The following is a 17,125-nucleotide window of genomic DNA, read 5'->3' on the forward strand; positions in this document are numbered from 1 at the left end:
TGACGGACTCGTCCCTGGGGGAGCTGGGGGTGTTGACGACCGACAGGAAGCTCTGGCGTGGGCTGGTCCATGAAGTCACAAAGAGTCGGAAGCGACTGAACGAATAAACAACAAATATATCATAGTATATATAAAAATAATAATGAATAATAATGAATGTGTCTGAAGTTGTTATTGTTTAGTTTACAGATAAAAATTATAAAAATAATAATCTTTTTTAAAGGGCAGACCATGCTTTATTTTTAAAATATATTCCTAGAACTATATTTGGTTGTGATGAACTGCTCATACTACTTTATGGCATAGGACAGAATGTGCACGATAGCAAACAATTACACAAAACAAGGTGAAATTAAAGATCAGCCACGGTTGTCTTTGTTTATGGCCTAAAGAACCAGTCATTGTTTAGCCTGCCCACTGGTTAATTCTCCATCCTAATCTGCATGTTGTCCAAAAGGCCTTCATTCATTAGAAAGTGTTGCTTTGGTCTATCTTAGAAATTCTGGCAATAGTGCATAATTCCACTCCCTTCTCCAGTTCCCCAGATAAGATGACAAGGATCATGATTTCTATCCTGTTGGTGTCAAGGAGTCAAGGTAGCTTGCCTCTCTTCTTTCTATAGCATTCCCACCACAACCTTGTGAGATAAACTGATGTGGGAAAAAGGGTAAAATCCACAGAGTTCCCATGGCCGAGAGTGGACTTTAATCTGAGCCTCTCTAATCCTAGTCCAACACCTTAACCAGTCCATCACACTAGCATTTTGCATGAAATTATCTGTGACAATGCTGTATCACCTCAGAAACAAATGTCATACAAACTAAAGAGAAATAATTTCAACAACAACCAAGGTCATGCTCTAAAATATCTGTTTTCAGTTTTTCAGGTGCAGGACTCTTCCTGGATCTTTTGGAAAATAATATTAATTTTCTTACCACCGGTGATATTACTGCTATCTTGACTTTTTTTGTAGTTCAAACCTTGACCTTTGATTACTGGGAGCTGGAAAATTTAATTTGGTCTACATTTTTACAAAAGTTAATCTAAATTGTGCTTCAAGACAATATCCAGATCCAGAACACAATTGTCCTTTAATTGGTCACTTTGTTGAATTTTGCAATTCAACTGTTAGCCTAGAAATTGTATAGAATTATGTGTATGTCAGATAAAAATGCAGACCATATATTAGGGAAAGTTGTATATAAAATATATTTTCAAGGAACTTTAAAATTTAAAATATATTGTAGAATGATTTTGTACTTCAGTGAAAAGACTAACAAACTGACATGGAATAAAATAAAACCTTGTCCCTATCTACCCACTGGAGACCAATATTGATTAACTTCCTGATCTTCATAATCTGCAAACCAAAATGTGTGGATACTGTAGCATTTGATTCTTTAACTTCAACCTGACATCTTACTACGGATCTGACTGAAGTCTAAAAAGTTTCAAACGTAAAGATTTATGCCCTGAGAGTTTGTTTTTGCCATCTGGTAGGAAAGCAAGAAATGTGAGAGTGACAGCTAATAGAAGTTTGCCAGGAGAGTATAACAGAAGGAAGAAAGGGGCGTGTCCAGAAAAACTTTGTGTACTGAGGAATTGTATGCTCAGCTTTGAGGGCTGAAAAATCAGCTTCTGAACACCTGCTGTGTGCAGTGGGAGTCGCTGGGAGTCGGGTGGCATATAAATAATAATAATAATTATTATTATTATTATTATTATTATCCTGAGAACTGCCAGTTTCACAGTGAGGTGTTTGAGTAACTGCTTCTTGCTGAGTAAACAAAGATGATAAGAGAAATATAAGACAGCCAGATTCCAGGGAGCAAACTCTCTGAATGGGTAAACAAATTTGCTGTCAGGCATTTAGGAGAATTGGGTACAAAAGAATTCTCTGTTTTTTCCTCTAAGTCAAGAGTTTGTACTTGCCTAACCTGAAACCCTGAGCCAGGAACAAGAAGAAATAGAAGTATTTCTACTACTGGTGTGCAGCAGAAATAAGATTGAAGAGGAATGGAGCCTGCAACTGTGACCTGCAATGTTTATGACTAATTCTTCTTCCTGCCTGAAAACAACTGGCATATTTGCACAAGTGCAAGTTTGTCGCAGTCCTTGAAGAAGAAAATAAAGAAAGGATGGGGCAGCAGATGTCTATGCTTCAGCTGATGAGAAAGGATGAGGATTTATCAGTTCAAAAAAAGGAGGACCTACAAAAGAAATTGACAATCGAAGGAACTCTCCCTAAGAGACAGTTAAACAAAGGAGCAAGCCTATCAGCAGACCAGAATGACAATCAGAAGCAGGAGATTCAGAAGATATTCTGTACTGCTGGACCTGAGAAATTGTTTTCAGACCCTTGCAGATAAAGTAGGCTTTAAGCATTCAGGGAAGAAAAGGGGACACTGCATGACAGGAGAGTAGACAGTGCATTCATAAAGGACAGAGAAGATTCAACAGTATCCTGTAGGATGATAAGTAGAAGAATCACGGTAGATGGTATCACACATCCCCAAGGAGCTGAAACAAACGTATGCTGACCAGACGTTTAATTTTAATTTAACCTTAAATAAATGCATAGGGAGAAAAGAGGACATCCATCCATAGATAAGTATTAAGAATATTGGACTGACTAGATTCAGTCCAATTTCATTTTTGCTCTGCTTCTGCCTACTTCTTTTCCTGGACCTCTTCCTTGTGGATGGGAGGAGGGAGGGGGCATGGCCCCAACAGCACATACCCCTTCAAGGTCAAGTACAGCCCTTGCCTCCTCCCAAAGTTGTATGGTCATTTGGTCATTTTGCCTTTCTCCCACCCCAGCACTGTCTCCAGTGCTGCTTTAGAAGTACATTAGACCTCTACTGCCACTGACTGTCATTGTCTAAGAAAGCAACTCTGTCTCTGGCAAGTCAATACTTGGATGGTAGCTCAAGCTAATAGAGAAATTAAGCTGCTTGCCAGAGACAGAATTCCAGCACTTCCTATATTTTGGATGATCTCAGATAAATAAAATCTGTCATCAAGGAAAGAGATTTTTCATAGCATCTGAATTTACCAGGATTAATTATTGCAAACCTTATTCTCTGGAAACCTCTCAGCTGACACTCTCAGACTGCTTCAGAAGTCCTGGTGTCCTTGAAATAGCCAGCAGACTTTTCCTATGTTCTGGTACATCTCAGTTCCATTTTTCTTTATGAGGTGGGGTTGTCAGAACCCCTTTTGAGTGTATTAGCTTTCAGTTACCCTGGAGTGAGTCCTGACTTTTGTTCAGCTCAGCTGAGCTTTTGTATAACATCTGATTTATGTATCACTACTGCCATCTTATGGTCCATACACTTCAACAATACTATTTTTCTGCTGAGGTGCTGTTTGCCATGTGGCCAGTGCTATATCTATAGAAATCTAAGTGGCTCTAAATGAAAGAAAGAATAAAACTGAAGTAACTAATAGCAATTCATGACATCTAAGTGCAAAGAATATTAGAAGGATAACTGTATTATTGTGGCAAAAAACAGAGAGCCTTATGCTTCTTCAAATGTATGGCAAAGTAAGCTTTATGCCATTTTAGGTTTAACACCTGTCACATCAACATGTTTTCTATAGTTAAGTACCTCTAACTACAATACTGACGATGCCCTCATGTGTATATATACCTGCCAACTTAATACAATACTTTTGCATTAAATGAAGTTAATTCTAGAATATGGAAGTATAAGACATAACTAATTTGTTAAGGTTTAATGTGGTATGAGATATAGAACAAGCAATTAGTGAAATCATAGGCTGCTTAGAGCTCCAACTGCTTTTTCTTGTAAGTAGCTGTATGGGTAAAATTTAGAGAATATTAAACTCATGCTTTACAAGGATCACATGCAGAAGCTGACAAATGGTTACTGTAATAATGTCATCAGCATATATAAAAGGCTACATTGGGGGGGGGGGGTGATGGGAAATCACAGTTAGCCTCAGTTTCCCATCTGCAACTGATCTTGCAGAACTCTGGTGACTATAACATATTCTCTTAATTTAATTAGTGGTATAATAGACTGTCTTCCTGTTCCACATCTCATAGCATTTCACAGATTAAAATAGAAGCAATTATATGTAAGTTTCTGGGGCCTGGAGCAAAGCCAGTGGTATAGCTAACATAGTCAAGAATTATATGTGCCACAAGTAGAAAAACAGGAACTAAATGTGCATACAGGCAGATGACTTTGATACATATGGTAATAGTAGTGAGAAAAGTTACATACTCCACAACAAGACAGACAAATAAAATATTGCACCAGGATTATCTTTTACAAACTACCAATGTCGCTGATCTCGTTTTACAACTAAGGAACATTGAGTCCCGGTAATAATTGACTGGCCCAAGGTCAGCCTAGTAATTTTCAGACTGTTAAGCAAAGGGCCTGCCTGGATGCCTGACTCTGAAAAGCCCTCAAAGTGAAGCATTACTGTGGCCAATGAGGTCCTCAAAGCTGCTATCCACTCCCCATCCCACTCCCTTGCTCTGTGGATTGTGAGCATGGCACCTGCCCAAGTCATTCATTCTGGTCCTAAAGGCAGCCAGTCTGGGTGGCAAATGAGGAGGACAACAGGTGGGTTCCTCAGCCAAGAATTCACTGTGCTTTAGGAGTAGGATTGCCTATGTTTATCTCCAAAATGCAGGGTAATTTCATTATACAGTGTATCTGTTGATCCTTATTTTCTGTTCTTTGCAAACATGCTTCACTGAAGCAAACTGAGAAAATTCTGTAGTATTTAAGTCCTTATCACATCTGTTCCTGCTTACTCAAGTCTTGTTCAGGTATTATGTACCTGATATAGGACTCTTTAGAGTTGGAAAGTCATACATTATTTAGGGATGTACAAAACATTGCTATTTTGAGTGTTATAAGATTAGATCAAAATTTGCAAGTTGCGAGAGGGGTTTTTTTTTAGGTCAAAACAAAACATGTTGCTTTGCTTGGGCTTCAGAACAACATGTGGTGATGTGAAGCAATGTAGTTTCTGACTGTTCTGAGCGCTGTGACTGGGCTGTTTTGGGGGGGGTTTGACTGGTGCATTTTCCCCAAAGTTTTCCAACCTAGTCAATGAAAAAAGCAGCATGGACTGGTCACCTCCTGTACTAAATGCTTAGACTGGGTGGGGTGATGTGGGAGTGGAAGGAGGAAATTAGGTGAAGTACTGGGGGAGGGCTGTGCTGCTGTATTATATTATAAAAAGTTATATTTATTAATGGAGAACTCTAAGCAGCACAGCTTGTAGCACAAATAGAATTTAAAACAAGAAAAAGTAGCAAAGAGGACAATTGGATTTTGTGGGCTACTATTCTCGCATGTTTTTCCCAAGAAGGAGGATGCTGTACTTGCTGTTGTTAAGTTGTTCTGTTAAGTATGTGCTAATTGAAATAACATTGATGAGAGAGATTAGTCAACTTGGTCCTGTGTTGCTGTGCTGGCTGAGTGCCTCGGTGAGTTTATTTAACATACAAACAAAAATTGTATCTGCTGAAAGCCTGGGACTGATTTAATTGCTGATTTACTTCAATCCTAAGAGAGTTTTCAAATGTTTTCCCACAAATATAAATAAATCCAGTTGATTTTTTTTTTTTTGCAAGTTGTCTATCCGGTAGCAGTCAGCATATACAATTCCTTCATCTACTCTAATGACTTTGGGGTAAGAAAAAAACAGCAAAGAGATCACACTGCCCATATTCTATGGCTGACCCCTTGACTAAAACAAAATACAACTATGGAAAATAAAAGCCCATCGATTGCAAAGGATGGATAAATGAACTGTGGGAAAGAAACAGTAGAAGCAGGATTGTAATGGCAGCAGGTAAAACTGGAAGGAGGGAAGAAGTATCAAGAGGCTGAGAAAAGATGCATTCTCAGAAGTTGTTAAACATGGATGGCTGTGAACCCTGCATCAGTGTTCCAAGTTTAAATCAACTTGTCAGAATTGTGCTCTGTTAGGCTCGCAAGGGTGGGCGTTCTTTGCATTTTTGCGTTAGACTGTATTTCTAATAAACCTTTTTGCTTGAATTAACAGAACATTTAAAGTCAGACTATTTTGTTCCAAGCTCAAAACAAAATTCATTTACCATTTCACACTCACCCCCTTGATACATAAGCTTTTTATAAAACTGATTAGTGGGTAGTATGTGGTCTGTGGAGTCCTTGGTGCTCACTGAGCTTGGTTGTTTGCTTGCAGATGTTTCATTACCCGACTAGGTAACATCATCAGTGCGAGTGAGCTCCCTGTTTATAAGCAGTAGCTTGCCCTGCCAGTGTTGGTGGGGGTGTGGTTTTCTCCTTGGCGATTTCTTGATTAGGGTATTGTTTTCTGCTTGATTGTTTGCCTGGGGTTAATCCCTGCTTATCTGGGTGTAGGCTGCTGGAGACGATGTGTTCTGGTCTTTTTGTTTCCTTCTTAGCTTTTTTATTGTCTCTTTTGAATGGTGTGTAAATGTGGTTTATCTCTATGTGTCTATTGATGGCTGATTTGTCTGAATGCCAAGCTTCCAGGAATTCCCTAACGTATACAGGGCAATACTGTATATAAACAGGGAGCAAATCCCACACTCACTAGCAATGATGTTACCTAGTTGGATAATGAAACGTCTGCAAGCAAACAACCAAACTCAGAGAGCACCAAGGACTCCACAATTCAACCCTGAGCTGCATATATTCTCTTCTATAGGAGTATGTGGTCTGTTGTGAGTAATAATATTTTTAAAAAGCTTAAACTAGCTGGGTATAAGAATGTACTTCTGCCACTTTGTTATATGGTAATTTGAGTAGGGTGCATCAAGATAAACATAAAAATGTGTAGTATATCTGGTCAAACAAGAAGACATAGGGTCAAGAATGAATGGATACTGAATTAATTTGGGGTACAAAAATTCCCCTTTCCCATCTACAACTATGTGCTTTATGTATTCTAAAAAGGCCAAAGAATAGAAATGTGTCAGTGACAGCTCTTTCCTTCCCCTGGTTAAGAAGAACCTTGCTGTCTAAGCTAAGGATCACTCTAGCCTTTCTACTTCCATATAGAAGAAGCCTTAAGCCCAAAGATCTTCTTGCTGCCTGCCTCCCTGCAGCTGGCATTCAGAAGCTGGGGTTCTCTAAACTTGAATGTTCCCATCCAGCTATCATGCCTAATAAAAGGAACATGAGAGGGGAGAGTTCCATGGGACTATTTGCAAATGATCATAAGTAATGAGGAACAACAGACTGGTTTAAGATTGGGAAAGGAGTACGGCAGGGCTGTATCCTCTCACCCTACCTATTCAACTTGTATGCAGAACACATCATGCGACAAGCTGGCCTTGAGGAATCCAAGGCTGGAGTTAAAATCTCTGGAAGAAACATTAACAATCTCAGATATGCAGATGATACCACTTTGATGGCTGAAAGCGAAGAGGAACTGAGGAGCCTTATGATGAAGGGGAAAGAAGAAAGTGCAAAAGCTGGTTTGCAGCTAAACCTCAAAAAAACCAAGATTATGGCAACCAGCTTGATTGATAACTGGCAAATAGAGGGAGAAAATGTAGAAGCAGTGAAAGACTTTGTATTCCTAGGTGCAAAGATTACTGCAGATGCTGACTGCAGTCAGGAAATCAGAAGATGCTTAATCCTTGGAAGAAGAGCAATGACAAATCTCGATAAAATAGTTAATAGCAGAGACATCACACTGACAACAAAGGCCCGCATAGTTAAAGCAATGGTGTTCCCTGTAGTAACATATGGCTGCGAGAGCTGGACCATAAGGAAGGCTGAGCAAAGGAAGATCGATGCTTTTGAACTGTGGTGTTAGAGGAAAATTCTGAGAGTGCCTTGGACTGCAAGAAGATCAAACCAGTCCATCCTCCAGGAAATAAAGCCAGACTGCTCACTTGAGGGAATGATATTAAAGGCAAAACTGAAATACTTTGGCCACATAATGAGAAGACAGGACACCCTGGAGAAGATGCTGATGCTAGGGAGAGTGGAAGGCAAAAGGAAGAGGGGCCGACCAAGGGCAAGATGGATGGATGATATTCTAGAGGTGACGGACCCGTCCCTGGGGGAGCTGGGGGTGTTGACGACCGACAGGAAGCTCTGGCGTGGGCTGGTCCATGAAGTCACGAAGAGTCGGAAGCGACTAAACGAATAAACAACAACAACAATAGACTGCAACATAAGAGGCCTCTGTTTATGAGCTAAGATATCCTCCAGTTGCCACTTCATAAAATCACCTGTAAGATTCATGTAAGGTTTCCCTTGACGTAAAGTCCAGTCGTGTCCGACTCTAGGGGGCGGTGCTCATCTCCGTTTCAAAGCCTTGGAGCCGGCGTTGTCCATAGGACACTTCCGGGTCATGTGGCCAGTATGACTCACGGAACGCCGTTACCTTCCCGCCGTAGCGGTACCAATTAATCTACTCACATTTGCATGTTTTCGAACTGCTTGGTGTGCAGAAGCTGGGACAAGCAACGGGAGCTCACCCCGCCGCGCGGTTTCGAACCGCCGACCTTCCGATCGACAGCTCAGCGGTTTAACCCGCAGCGCCACCGCGTCCCAAGATTCATGTAACCTACATTGAAATACCTTAAATTATACAGCTGTATAATTGGTCGACCTTGGTCGACCCCTCTTCCTTTTGCCTTCCACTCTCCCTAGCATCAGCATCTTCTCCAGGGTGTCCTGTCTTCTCATTATGTGGCCAAAGTATTTCAGTTTTGCCTTTAATATCATTCCCTCAAGTGAGCAGTCTGGCTTTATTTCCTGGAGGATGGACTGGTTGGATCTTCTTGCAGTCCAAGGCACTCTCAGAATTTTCCTCCAACACCACAGTTCAAAAGCATCGATCTTCCTTCGCTCAGCCTTCCTTATGGTCCAGCTCTCACAGCCATATGTTACTACAGGGAACACCATTGCTTTAACTATGCGGGCCTTTGTTGTCAGTGTGATGTCTCTGCTCTTAACTATTTTATCGAGATTTGTCATTGCTCTTCTCCCAAGGATTAAGCGTCTTCTGATTTCCTGACTGCATGTGCAGTAATCTTCGCACCTAGAAATCCGAAGTCTTTCACTGCTTCTACATTTTCTCCCTCTATTTGCCAGTTATCAATCAAGCTGGTTGCCATAATCTTGGTTTTTTTGAGGTTTAGCTGCAAGCCAGCTTTTGCACTTTCTTCTTTCACCTTCATCATAAGACTCCTCAGTTCCTCTTCGCTTTCAGCCATCAAAGTGGTATCATCTGCATATCTGAGATTGTTAATGTTTCTTCCAGAGATTTTAACTCCAGCCTTGGATTCCTCAAGGCCAGCTTGTCGCATGATGTGTTCTGCATACAAGTTGAATAGGTAGGGTGAGAGTATACAGCCCTGCCATACTCCTTTCCCAATCTTAAACCAGTCCGTTGTTCCGTGGTCTGTTCTTACTGTTGCTACTTGGTCGTTATACAGATTCTTCAGGAGGCATACAAGATGACTTGGTATCCCCATACCGCTAAGAACTTGCCACAATTTGTTATGGTCCACACAGTCAAAGGCTTTAGAATAGTCAATAAAACAGAAATAGATGTTTTTCTGAAACTCCCTGGCTTTTTCCATTATCCAGCGGATATTGGCAATTTGGTCTCTAGTTCCTCTGCCTTTTCTAAACCCAGCTTGTACATCTGGCAATTCTCGCTCCATGAATTGCTGAAGTCTACCTTGCAGGATCTTGAGCATTACCTTACTGGCATGTGAAATGAGTGCCACTGTTCGATAGTTTGAACATTCTTTAGTGTTTCCCTGTTTTGGTATGGGGATATAAGTTGATTTTTTCCAATCTGATGGCCATTCTTGTGTTTTCCAAATTTGCTGGCATATAGCATGCATTACCTTGACAGCATCATCTTGCAAGATTTTGAACAGTTCAGCTGGGATGCCGTCGTCTCCTGCTGCCTTGTTATTAGCAATGCTTCTTAAGGCCCATTCAACCTCACTCTTCAGGATGTCTGGCTCTAGCAGTCTATTACCATAGAGGAAACTGATCTTTCTCAGAAAATGCAGACACTATTGTCTTTCCATTTTTTTATTACGTAACTTGAATTTTCCTGTTGTTCTAAGAACTAAATAATATGAAGGGTCCCAACTTGGCTGCCTTTCATATTTCAAATCCATAAACTCCTGGAATGGTATCTGCTAATGGAACAATGTTCTCTTATATCACCCCATATTTGGAAAACTGCATAAACTCTGCAGCTTCAGCTATGCACAGAGGAGGTTCAACATGGTGGAAAGTGAAAGGAAGTGCAATGACTTGAGCAGACATAAGTAGTATTACCTAATTTATTTATTTAATTTTTATCCCGCCTTTATTATTTTTATAAATAACTCAAGGCAGTGAACATACCTAATACTCTTTCCTCCTCCTATTTTCCCCACAACAGCAGCCCTGTGAGGTGAGTTGGGCTGAGAGAATGTGACTGGCCCAAGGTCACCCAGTTGGCTTTCATGCCTAAGGCAGGACTAGAACTCTCAGTCTCCTGGTTTCTAGCCCAGCACCTTAACCACTAGACCAAACTGGCTCTCATAATATTTTATAATATTTGCATAATACTGAAAATAGAGCCATGTCATTTATAGTTTATTATATATATTGTGTAATATATCTGTTTACCAAAACTAGGTGTTTTACCTAAGAGTAAAATATCTGCAGAATGGAAAAGTTATGTAACTCTTGAATTTATTTACTACTGCTTCTACTTCAGTATTTTTTTAATACTGGATTTTTAATTTTACATGGGTAGGTGACCTAATAACCTTCTAGATAGCATAAAGAAATTCAGTTTAGTATGCTTTTGACCATGCAATGGCAAAAAGAATGTAATAAGTAAAGAAATAGGACACTGTGTACAGTACATACTAAAACCTTTTTTTATGGATTAATATGTCCAGTTAGAGGAAGAAGAAAGGCGGGAGGTTCTAAAATAAAAAGAAGGGTCAATGAAGACCAGCTTCACCGGCCAACCTTTGAGAGCTTGTAAGTGGGTCAAGGGAAGTATGAAAGCACAGGTGTGTAGTAAGGTTGTAGGATAAAGGTCTGGGTTTACTATTAGGAAACAAGGGAGAAATTGGGGCAAATGGAGTGCAAAGGCTTAAGTCATTGCTCCTCTCCTTAACGCATCCATTTAAAAAAAAATCCATAAAAGTAAACCTCAACCCCTCCAGAGATGGATTGTGGTCCATAAAAAGAGTGCTGGTGGACCCCCATTTTGCACCCCTGGCTTAACAGCTATTAACTTAAATAGGAAAGAAAGCTTGGCTTCTTCAATGTGCCACATCTACTAGAATGGCAGGAAGAATACTGTAACTGATATTTCACTTGAACTATTGGTTTTTTCTCTGGGCACAGGGATAGTAAAAATTAATTGGGAAATGAGAGTTCAGGGCTCATTGTTCCATGTCAAGGCAGATTCCTGTCTTATAAAGAAGCTCAAATCTTTCAAAAGGGAGTGCCATTGCAAAATGCATGGCACTCAGATCCTTTGGACCTCAGCCTTTCAGAATCCCCAGGCAAAGGAGGCTATAACACAGTCAGCAGGTTGTCCTGTTTCATTTTGCATAAGCATCATTTTTGTAGCACTGCAATGAATTGTGATTTCATATGGTACTTAAAGTGACAACAGGAGCATGACAGAGTGCAAAATGGAACTGCAAAGATGTGACATGAGGCAGATAAACATTTTAGTGTCAAGTACTGCTGATATGTCTATTCATTATATGCAAGAGCTAACGCTGTATCCAAACATCAGGAGTATTTCATCAGCTTGGCTTGTCAATGTAGCACGGAGCTGAAAAATCTTTTGGTGTTCTAGTGGTGGGTCAAGATGGTGTACTTTCAGAATGGCAGGGATTGATATTTCACCTTAACTATTCGTTTTTTCTCTGGGCACAAGGATAGTAAAAATTAATTAGGAAATGATAGTGCAGGGATCATTGTTCCATGTCAAGGCAGATTTCTGTCTTATAAATAGGCAATACACATGGGAATAATGTTTTAGATAGTTATGTTTATTCAGAGCTATCATCTAGGGTTTTACTAAGTGGTTTTAAAATGAACGTTGCCAACTGATAGGGGAAAAAATAAGCTGGTTCTTATGCCTTTAACAGCAAATTGCTTCTGTTCACAGGCGCTAGAAAGCCAGGCAGGTACCAAATGAATAATTCTAACTGAATTAAAGGCAGCATTCTGGATACCTTTACCCTGAGTGAGTCAATGGTTACTTTAGACAATTGTTCTTGGAATGCTGAATTGCTGGAATCCCACCCGCTTATTCACCTGCCCCTATTATTAGGGGAATCTAACATTGCATTTGAAATTGGCAGATGATTTGGCCCATGGCTATAGCAGAATTTTCAATGTGAAATGCAGTCTCTCCCATTCTCCAAAAGACATTCCAAGATCTCCCAGTTATGGAAATATTTTGGGAGAATCCTTGTTTGCAACTAAGGGCCCCAAGACAAAATCTGCCCCCCTCTTTCCAATGACGTCTCAGAAACTCAGTCTGGAAAACAGGGTGTTTGTAGTTCTGGCTTCTCAACCACTTCTCCTCTCCCCCAAAATGTTTTTAAGCAGTTTTATGCTATAAACCTCAGTGATTCCATGTGTAAAAGGAAAAGGGGGTCTTTTTCTTCTAATAGAAGCTTGTTTCATAGCAGAAACATATAAAGTAGGTTTGTGTTAACGAGTAGGCTATGCAATCACATGGATGATAAATAAGAAATGACGAGAATTTAATGGGGTAAGAAGAATGGTGGATCATCTGATAAGCAATACTATGGCTGTAGTATCTCGTCTTGATTCCTACTGTTTGTTTATGTCTTCCGGCTTTCTTTTTCCAGTTTGTGTTCTGCCGTGAATGTAAAGAAGAATACCATGAAGGGGAATGCTCTACCTTCTTCAAAAGTCCAGGAGCCAGAGCTCAGAAGGTATACATCTCCACATCCATTGCATCTCAGAAAATTAACTACAGAATCATTGGGGGGGTGGGTTGTTGATAATCCAGAACAGAGACAACGAGGGGCCTTGGAGGGAGGCATAATGTTGGCAGAGAGGGAGAAGATCCTGCTGTTTCCCCTTCAGAAGTCTAGTGTTACAGTTATTAGTTCTTAACCGGGGTTATACATACCACAGGTGAAACTCAGAAGTAGTTATTAAGACTTTAATAGAGTCATTAAAACTTACATGGGATTTCCATACATACATACATACATACATCCTGCTCAGAAAATGAGGCCTTTTTATCTTTACCATGATGGTATTCAAATTTTCTGAGAGAATGACTGATGGGACTTCCATAAACTCCTCATATAAAGAAACATGGGAGTTTATGGAAGTTTACGCTTGATATGCTTCCTTCTGGGCTCCTCCTCTTTAAATCGCAGTGTCAATTCCCCAGCCTACAGACACTGATGCATAAATCACTGAGCAGCAAACACTATGTAATCTGTCTGCATTATGAAGGTTATAGAAAGTGATGGGGAGAAAGTAATTTGATTTTTATTTTAAGATATTTTAATTTGCACTCCCTGATAGAGCAGTGCAGTGCTTCAGATTAGATTCCAAAAACATACTCTGGAACATGCAGAGGCACAAACATAGCACCCATTTGCTACTGTTTAAAGCAGCTGTGTCTATAGTCTAAATCTTCTTTTTGGAACTGAGTCCAAAGAGTTGCACTGTGATGCGTAGCTTCTCCCCAATAAGGCGCAGACTCGAACTTAGACTGGCTAAGGAAAGCTGGTTTATTGGGAAGGATACGGTCACTAGAGAAAGACGGGAATGAGCATGTGTTGGGCTCCTTCCCTTTATATACACGTGTGTCGGCCTTGCCCCTTTCCGTCCCCCCCCCATCCGTGTGTCCGTTCCCGGCCTTCTTGATGGGTGATCCTGATGAGATAATCGCCTTGATGGGTGATTCGGGCAGTGCCGTCCGACTGCCATTCTCTTCCTTCTGTGTGCGTCCCAGGTGAATGCCCTGGGGCCCTTTGGAGTGGCCGGCAATTATGTTGATGGCCGCCCGGCCTTGGGCGAGCCCCCCGTGCAATCTGTTCTTGAGGGGATAAGCCTATGCATGCTTCCTGTCCCTCCCTTCCAACAGGAAGGCATGATCACGTTGTGAGGCATGCATGCCTTAGAACGGGGCATGACATGCACAGTGTTACTTCTGAACAAATAAGCAAACTGGAAAGTTTTCCAATTTTTTTTTCATTCCTTGAAATGTTGCAATGCAGTCCTCCAGGCAAAACATGCAAACAAAAATGCACACATTTCAAAACACTGTGTACATAATGACATAAATTGTAAGAAAGTGGGGGCTGAGGAAAATTAAGGGAAACTGTGAATAAAAAAATATCAAGATGTTCTTCAGAAGATTAAAAATCTTAATCTCCAGAAGATTAAGGTAGAAACACGTTGGAAGGAAATTATGCTTTGAAAAGCAGACGTTATAGAGAATGAAACAAAGAAGCGTTTGGGGTGGTAGGAATTTGAGTTTATTTATCAATCAAATTTTATCACCGCCCATCTCCCTCGCAGGAGGGACTCTAGGCGGTTTACAATAAAATAGAATTGAAAAGCCAAAACAGTTATAAATAAAATAAATACCATAAAAGTAGAATGTAATAGGATCAAGATGAGCAAGAGTTCTTTATCAGACTGTGAGTATAGTAGGACCATCAGAAGTCACTCTAGGGTGCTAGTCATCCCCAAGTATGGCTATTCCCCCTTCCATTACAAGCCTGCTGACAAAACCAGGTCTTTAATCTTTTTTGGAAGTCCAGGAGCAAAGGGGCCTGTCTCACCTCTGGGGGAAGGATGTTCCAAAGGGCAGGAGCTACTGCAGAGAAGGCATGCTTCTGAGACCCCGCCAGATGGAATTCTTTTGTGGATGGGGTCTGTAACATGCCCTCCCTGAATGACTGGGTGGGGAGGGTCGATGTAATAGGGATGAGACGGTCCCTCAGATATCCTGGTCCCATGCCATGTAGGGCTTTAAAGGTAATAACCAACACCTTGAATTGGACCCAGAAGCAAACTGGGACCCAGTGCAGCTCACACAACAAAGTTGTTACGTGTGCAAATCTTGGAATGCCCAAGGTTGTTCGCATGGCTGCATTCTGGACCCTCTGTAGCTCCCAGATATTCTTCAAGGGTAGCCCCATGTAGAGCGCATTACAGTAGTCTAAATGGGAGATGACCAGGGCATGAGTGACCATTCAAAGGGCCTCTCGGTCCAGGAAAGGGCATAACTGGCACACAACATGAAGTTGCACAAAGGCCCTCCTGGCCACAACTGCCACCTGCTCTTTGAGCAGGAGTCGTGAGTCCAAGAGGACCCCCAAGTTACGTACCGGGTCTATCTGGGGCAGTTCAACCCCATCCAGCACTAAAGATGACAAGTTCCTGGCACGTGAGGTGCCGTTAATCCACAGCCACTCCATCTTACTAGGGTTCATTCGAAGCCTGTTGTCCCCCATCCAGGCCCCCACAGCCTCCAGGCATTCGGAAAGGGTGGTCACGGCATCACTTACTTCACCCGGGACAGAGATGTATAATTGGGTATCATTGGCATATTGATGATACCTCATCCCATGGTGACGGATGATCTTGCCCAGAGATTTCATGTAAATGTTAAATAGGAGAGGAGAGAGAACCGAACCCTGCGGCACCCCACAAAGAAGGGGTTCATACCAACTCTGGAGCTCTCTTTTAAATATAGCTCTATCTTGGACCTGCCATTTTGACAAGGAAGCAAACATCGGTTTAGCCAGTTCTTTACATGTCAATGCCTTTAGTATTGTATTTCCAATGTTGCCTTGCTCTTAATCCTTTGTTCATTTATCTCTTTTTATTTCTGCATTTTTTGATATTGTTCACTATGCTGATCACCCTATGAAGAGAAAGGAAAGATAAAAATTGATTAAATGAGCTCTGGCACTGTCTGATCCATGCTATGTCCAAATCATCCTGAACGTACCCTAGCCCTACCACACTTTTCCTACATTGTCTTTACCCTCAATCCTAACTTCAAAATGCCACCAGCATGGCAGCACGATCTCTCCTTGGTGGAGCTTCACCAGTGCTAGGCAAGTGGTGAGCTCAGCAGGCGAGGCAAGGAGACCCATTAGATTCTCTCCTCTCTACAACATGAGATAAGAGTACATAGCAAGTAAATGCACATGAACACCTGTCCAGCCTGATTGCACTAAAATTGAAAATCTCATTCTCAGAGGTTTTCAGGAACCGGGTCTTCTGAGCCAAACAATACCAGTTACTGCTTACAGTAGACATTGAGAGTGTGTCCCATGTTTGGTATTTATATGTGGCAGATCTCAGTAAATGAAATGGCTGTTTGTTACTTCCAGGATAAGCTTTGGGATCATGGATGTCCAGGGCGTGGGTTAGGGGTGGACAGCGAGAGGCAAATGTTGAAACAGGCATTGTGATTGTAAGAGCATCATGACATCACACATGCCTACTCCAAGGATGGAGCTTGTGTTGTGATGCTGAAAGGCTCGTTTCATCATTCTGATTCATCAGATTCTGCAGACACATCTGCTTTGGATCTTAACTGTGAGAAAGGGTACTGTTCTCATCCCTTGTTTACGGGATTCCACTGTGGCATCTGGTTGGCTATTGAGAGAAGCAGGACTAGATAGACTGCTGGCTTGACCCAACAGAATTTCTTCTGTTTTTATACAGAGGTATCAGGAAAGCCACAGCAAGCATCTTTAGCTATTGGGTCAACCTCCTGCTGAAACTCTGACTAAATGTGATGCAGGAGGACTTGGGGTCCACCCTAGCCATTCTTTATAAAGTGGTGAGAGGGATATAATTTAAAATGCAACAGGGGAAAGGGGAGCTGCCTCCTGCTTGCCTATGCACCTTTTCCCCCAGGTTTGTTTCATGTTTGTCTTTTGACAGATTATGGAATTCTAATGGGATGAAATTCAGTAAAGGAAAATGGTTGGAGGGGAAGAATCACAAGTAATAAATGAACTTGGCTCCTCTCCCCATACATCCAAGGCTGGATATATCAGCTGTTTGGTGATTCAGATGCAAAGAGAGAAAGGTGACTTAGA

General features: G+C 41.3%; 1 protein-coding gene across 2 annotated transcripts in view; it reads left to right on the top strand.

Moving 5' to 3' along the window:
* Positions 1 to 17,125, top strand: part of PRKN (parkin RBR E3 ubiquitin protein ligase) — a 783,657-nt gene that overhangs the window by 755,795 nt on the left and 10,737 nt on the right. For both annotated transcript variants that reach the window (XM_063307777.1, XM_063307772.1), the window contains exon 10: positions 12,884 to 12,970. In XM_063307777.1, the coding sequence (XP_063163847.1) occupies positions 12,884 to 12,970 (87 nt within the window). The remainder of the gene's footprint in view (positions 1 to 12,883; positions 12,971 to 17,125) is intronic.

The sequence above is a fragment of the Candoia aspera genome, chromosome 1 (genome assembly GCF_035149785.1).
Source record: "Candoia aspera isolate rCanAsp1 chromosome 1, rCanAsp1.hap2, whole genome shotgun sequence".
NCBI classification, from domain to species: Eukaryota; Metazoa; Chordata; class Lepidosauria; order Squamata; family Boidae; genus Candoia; species Candoia aspera.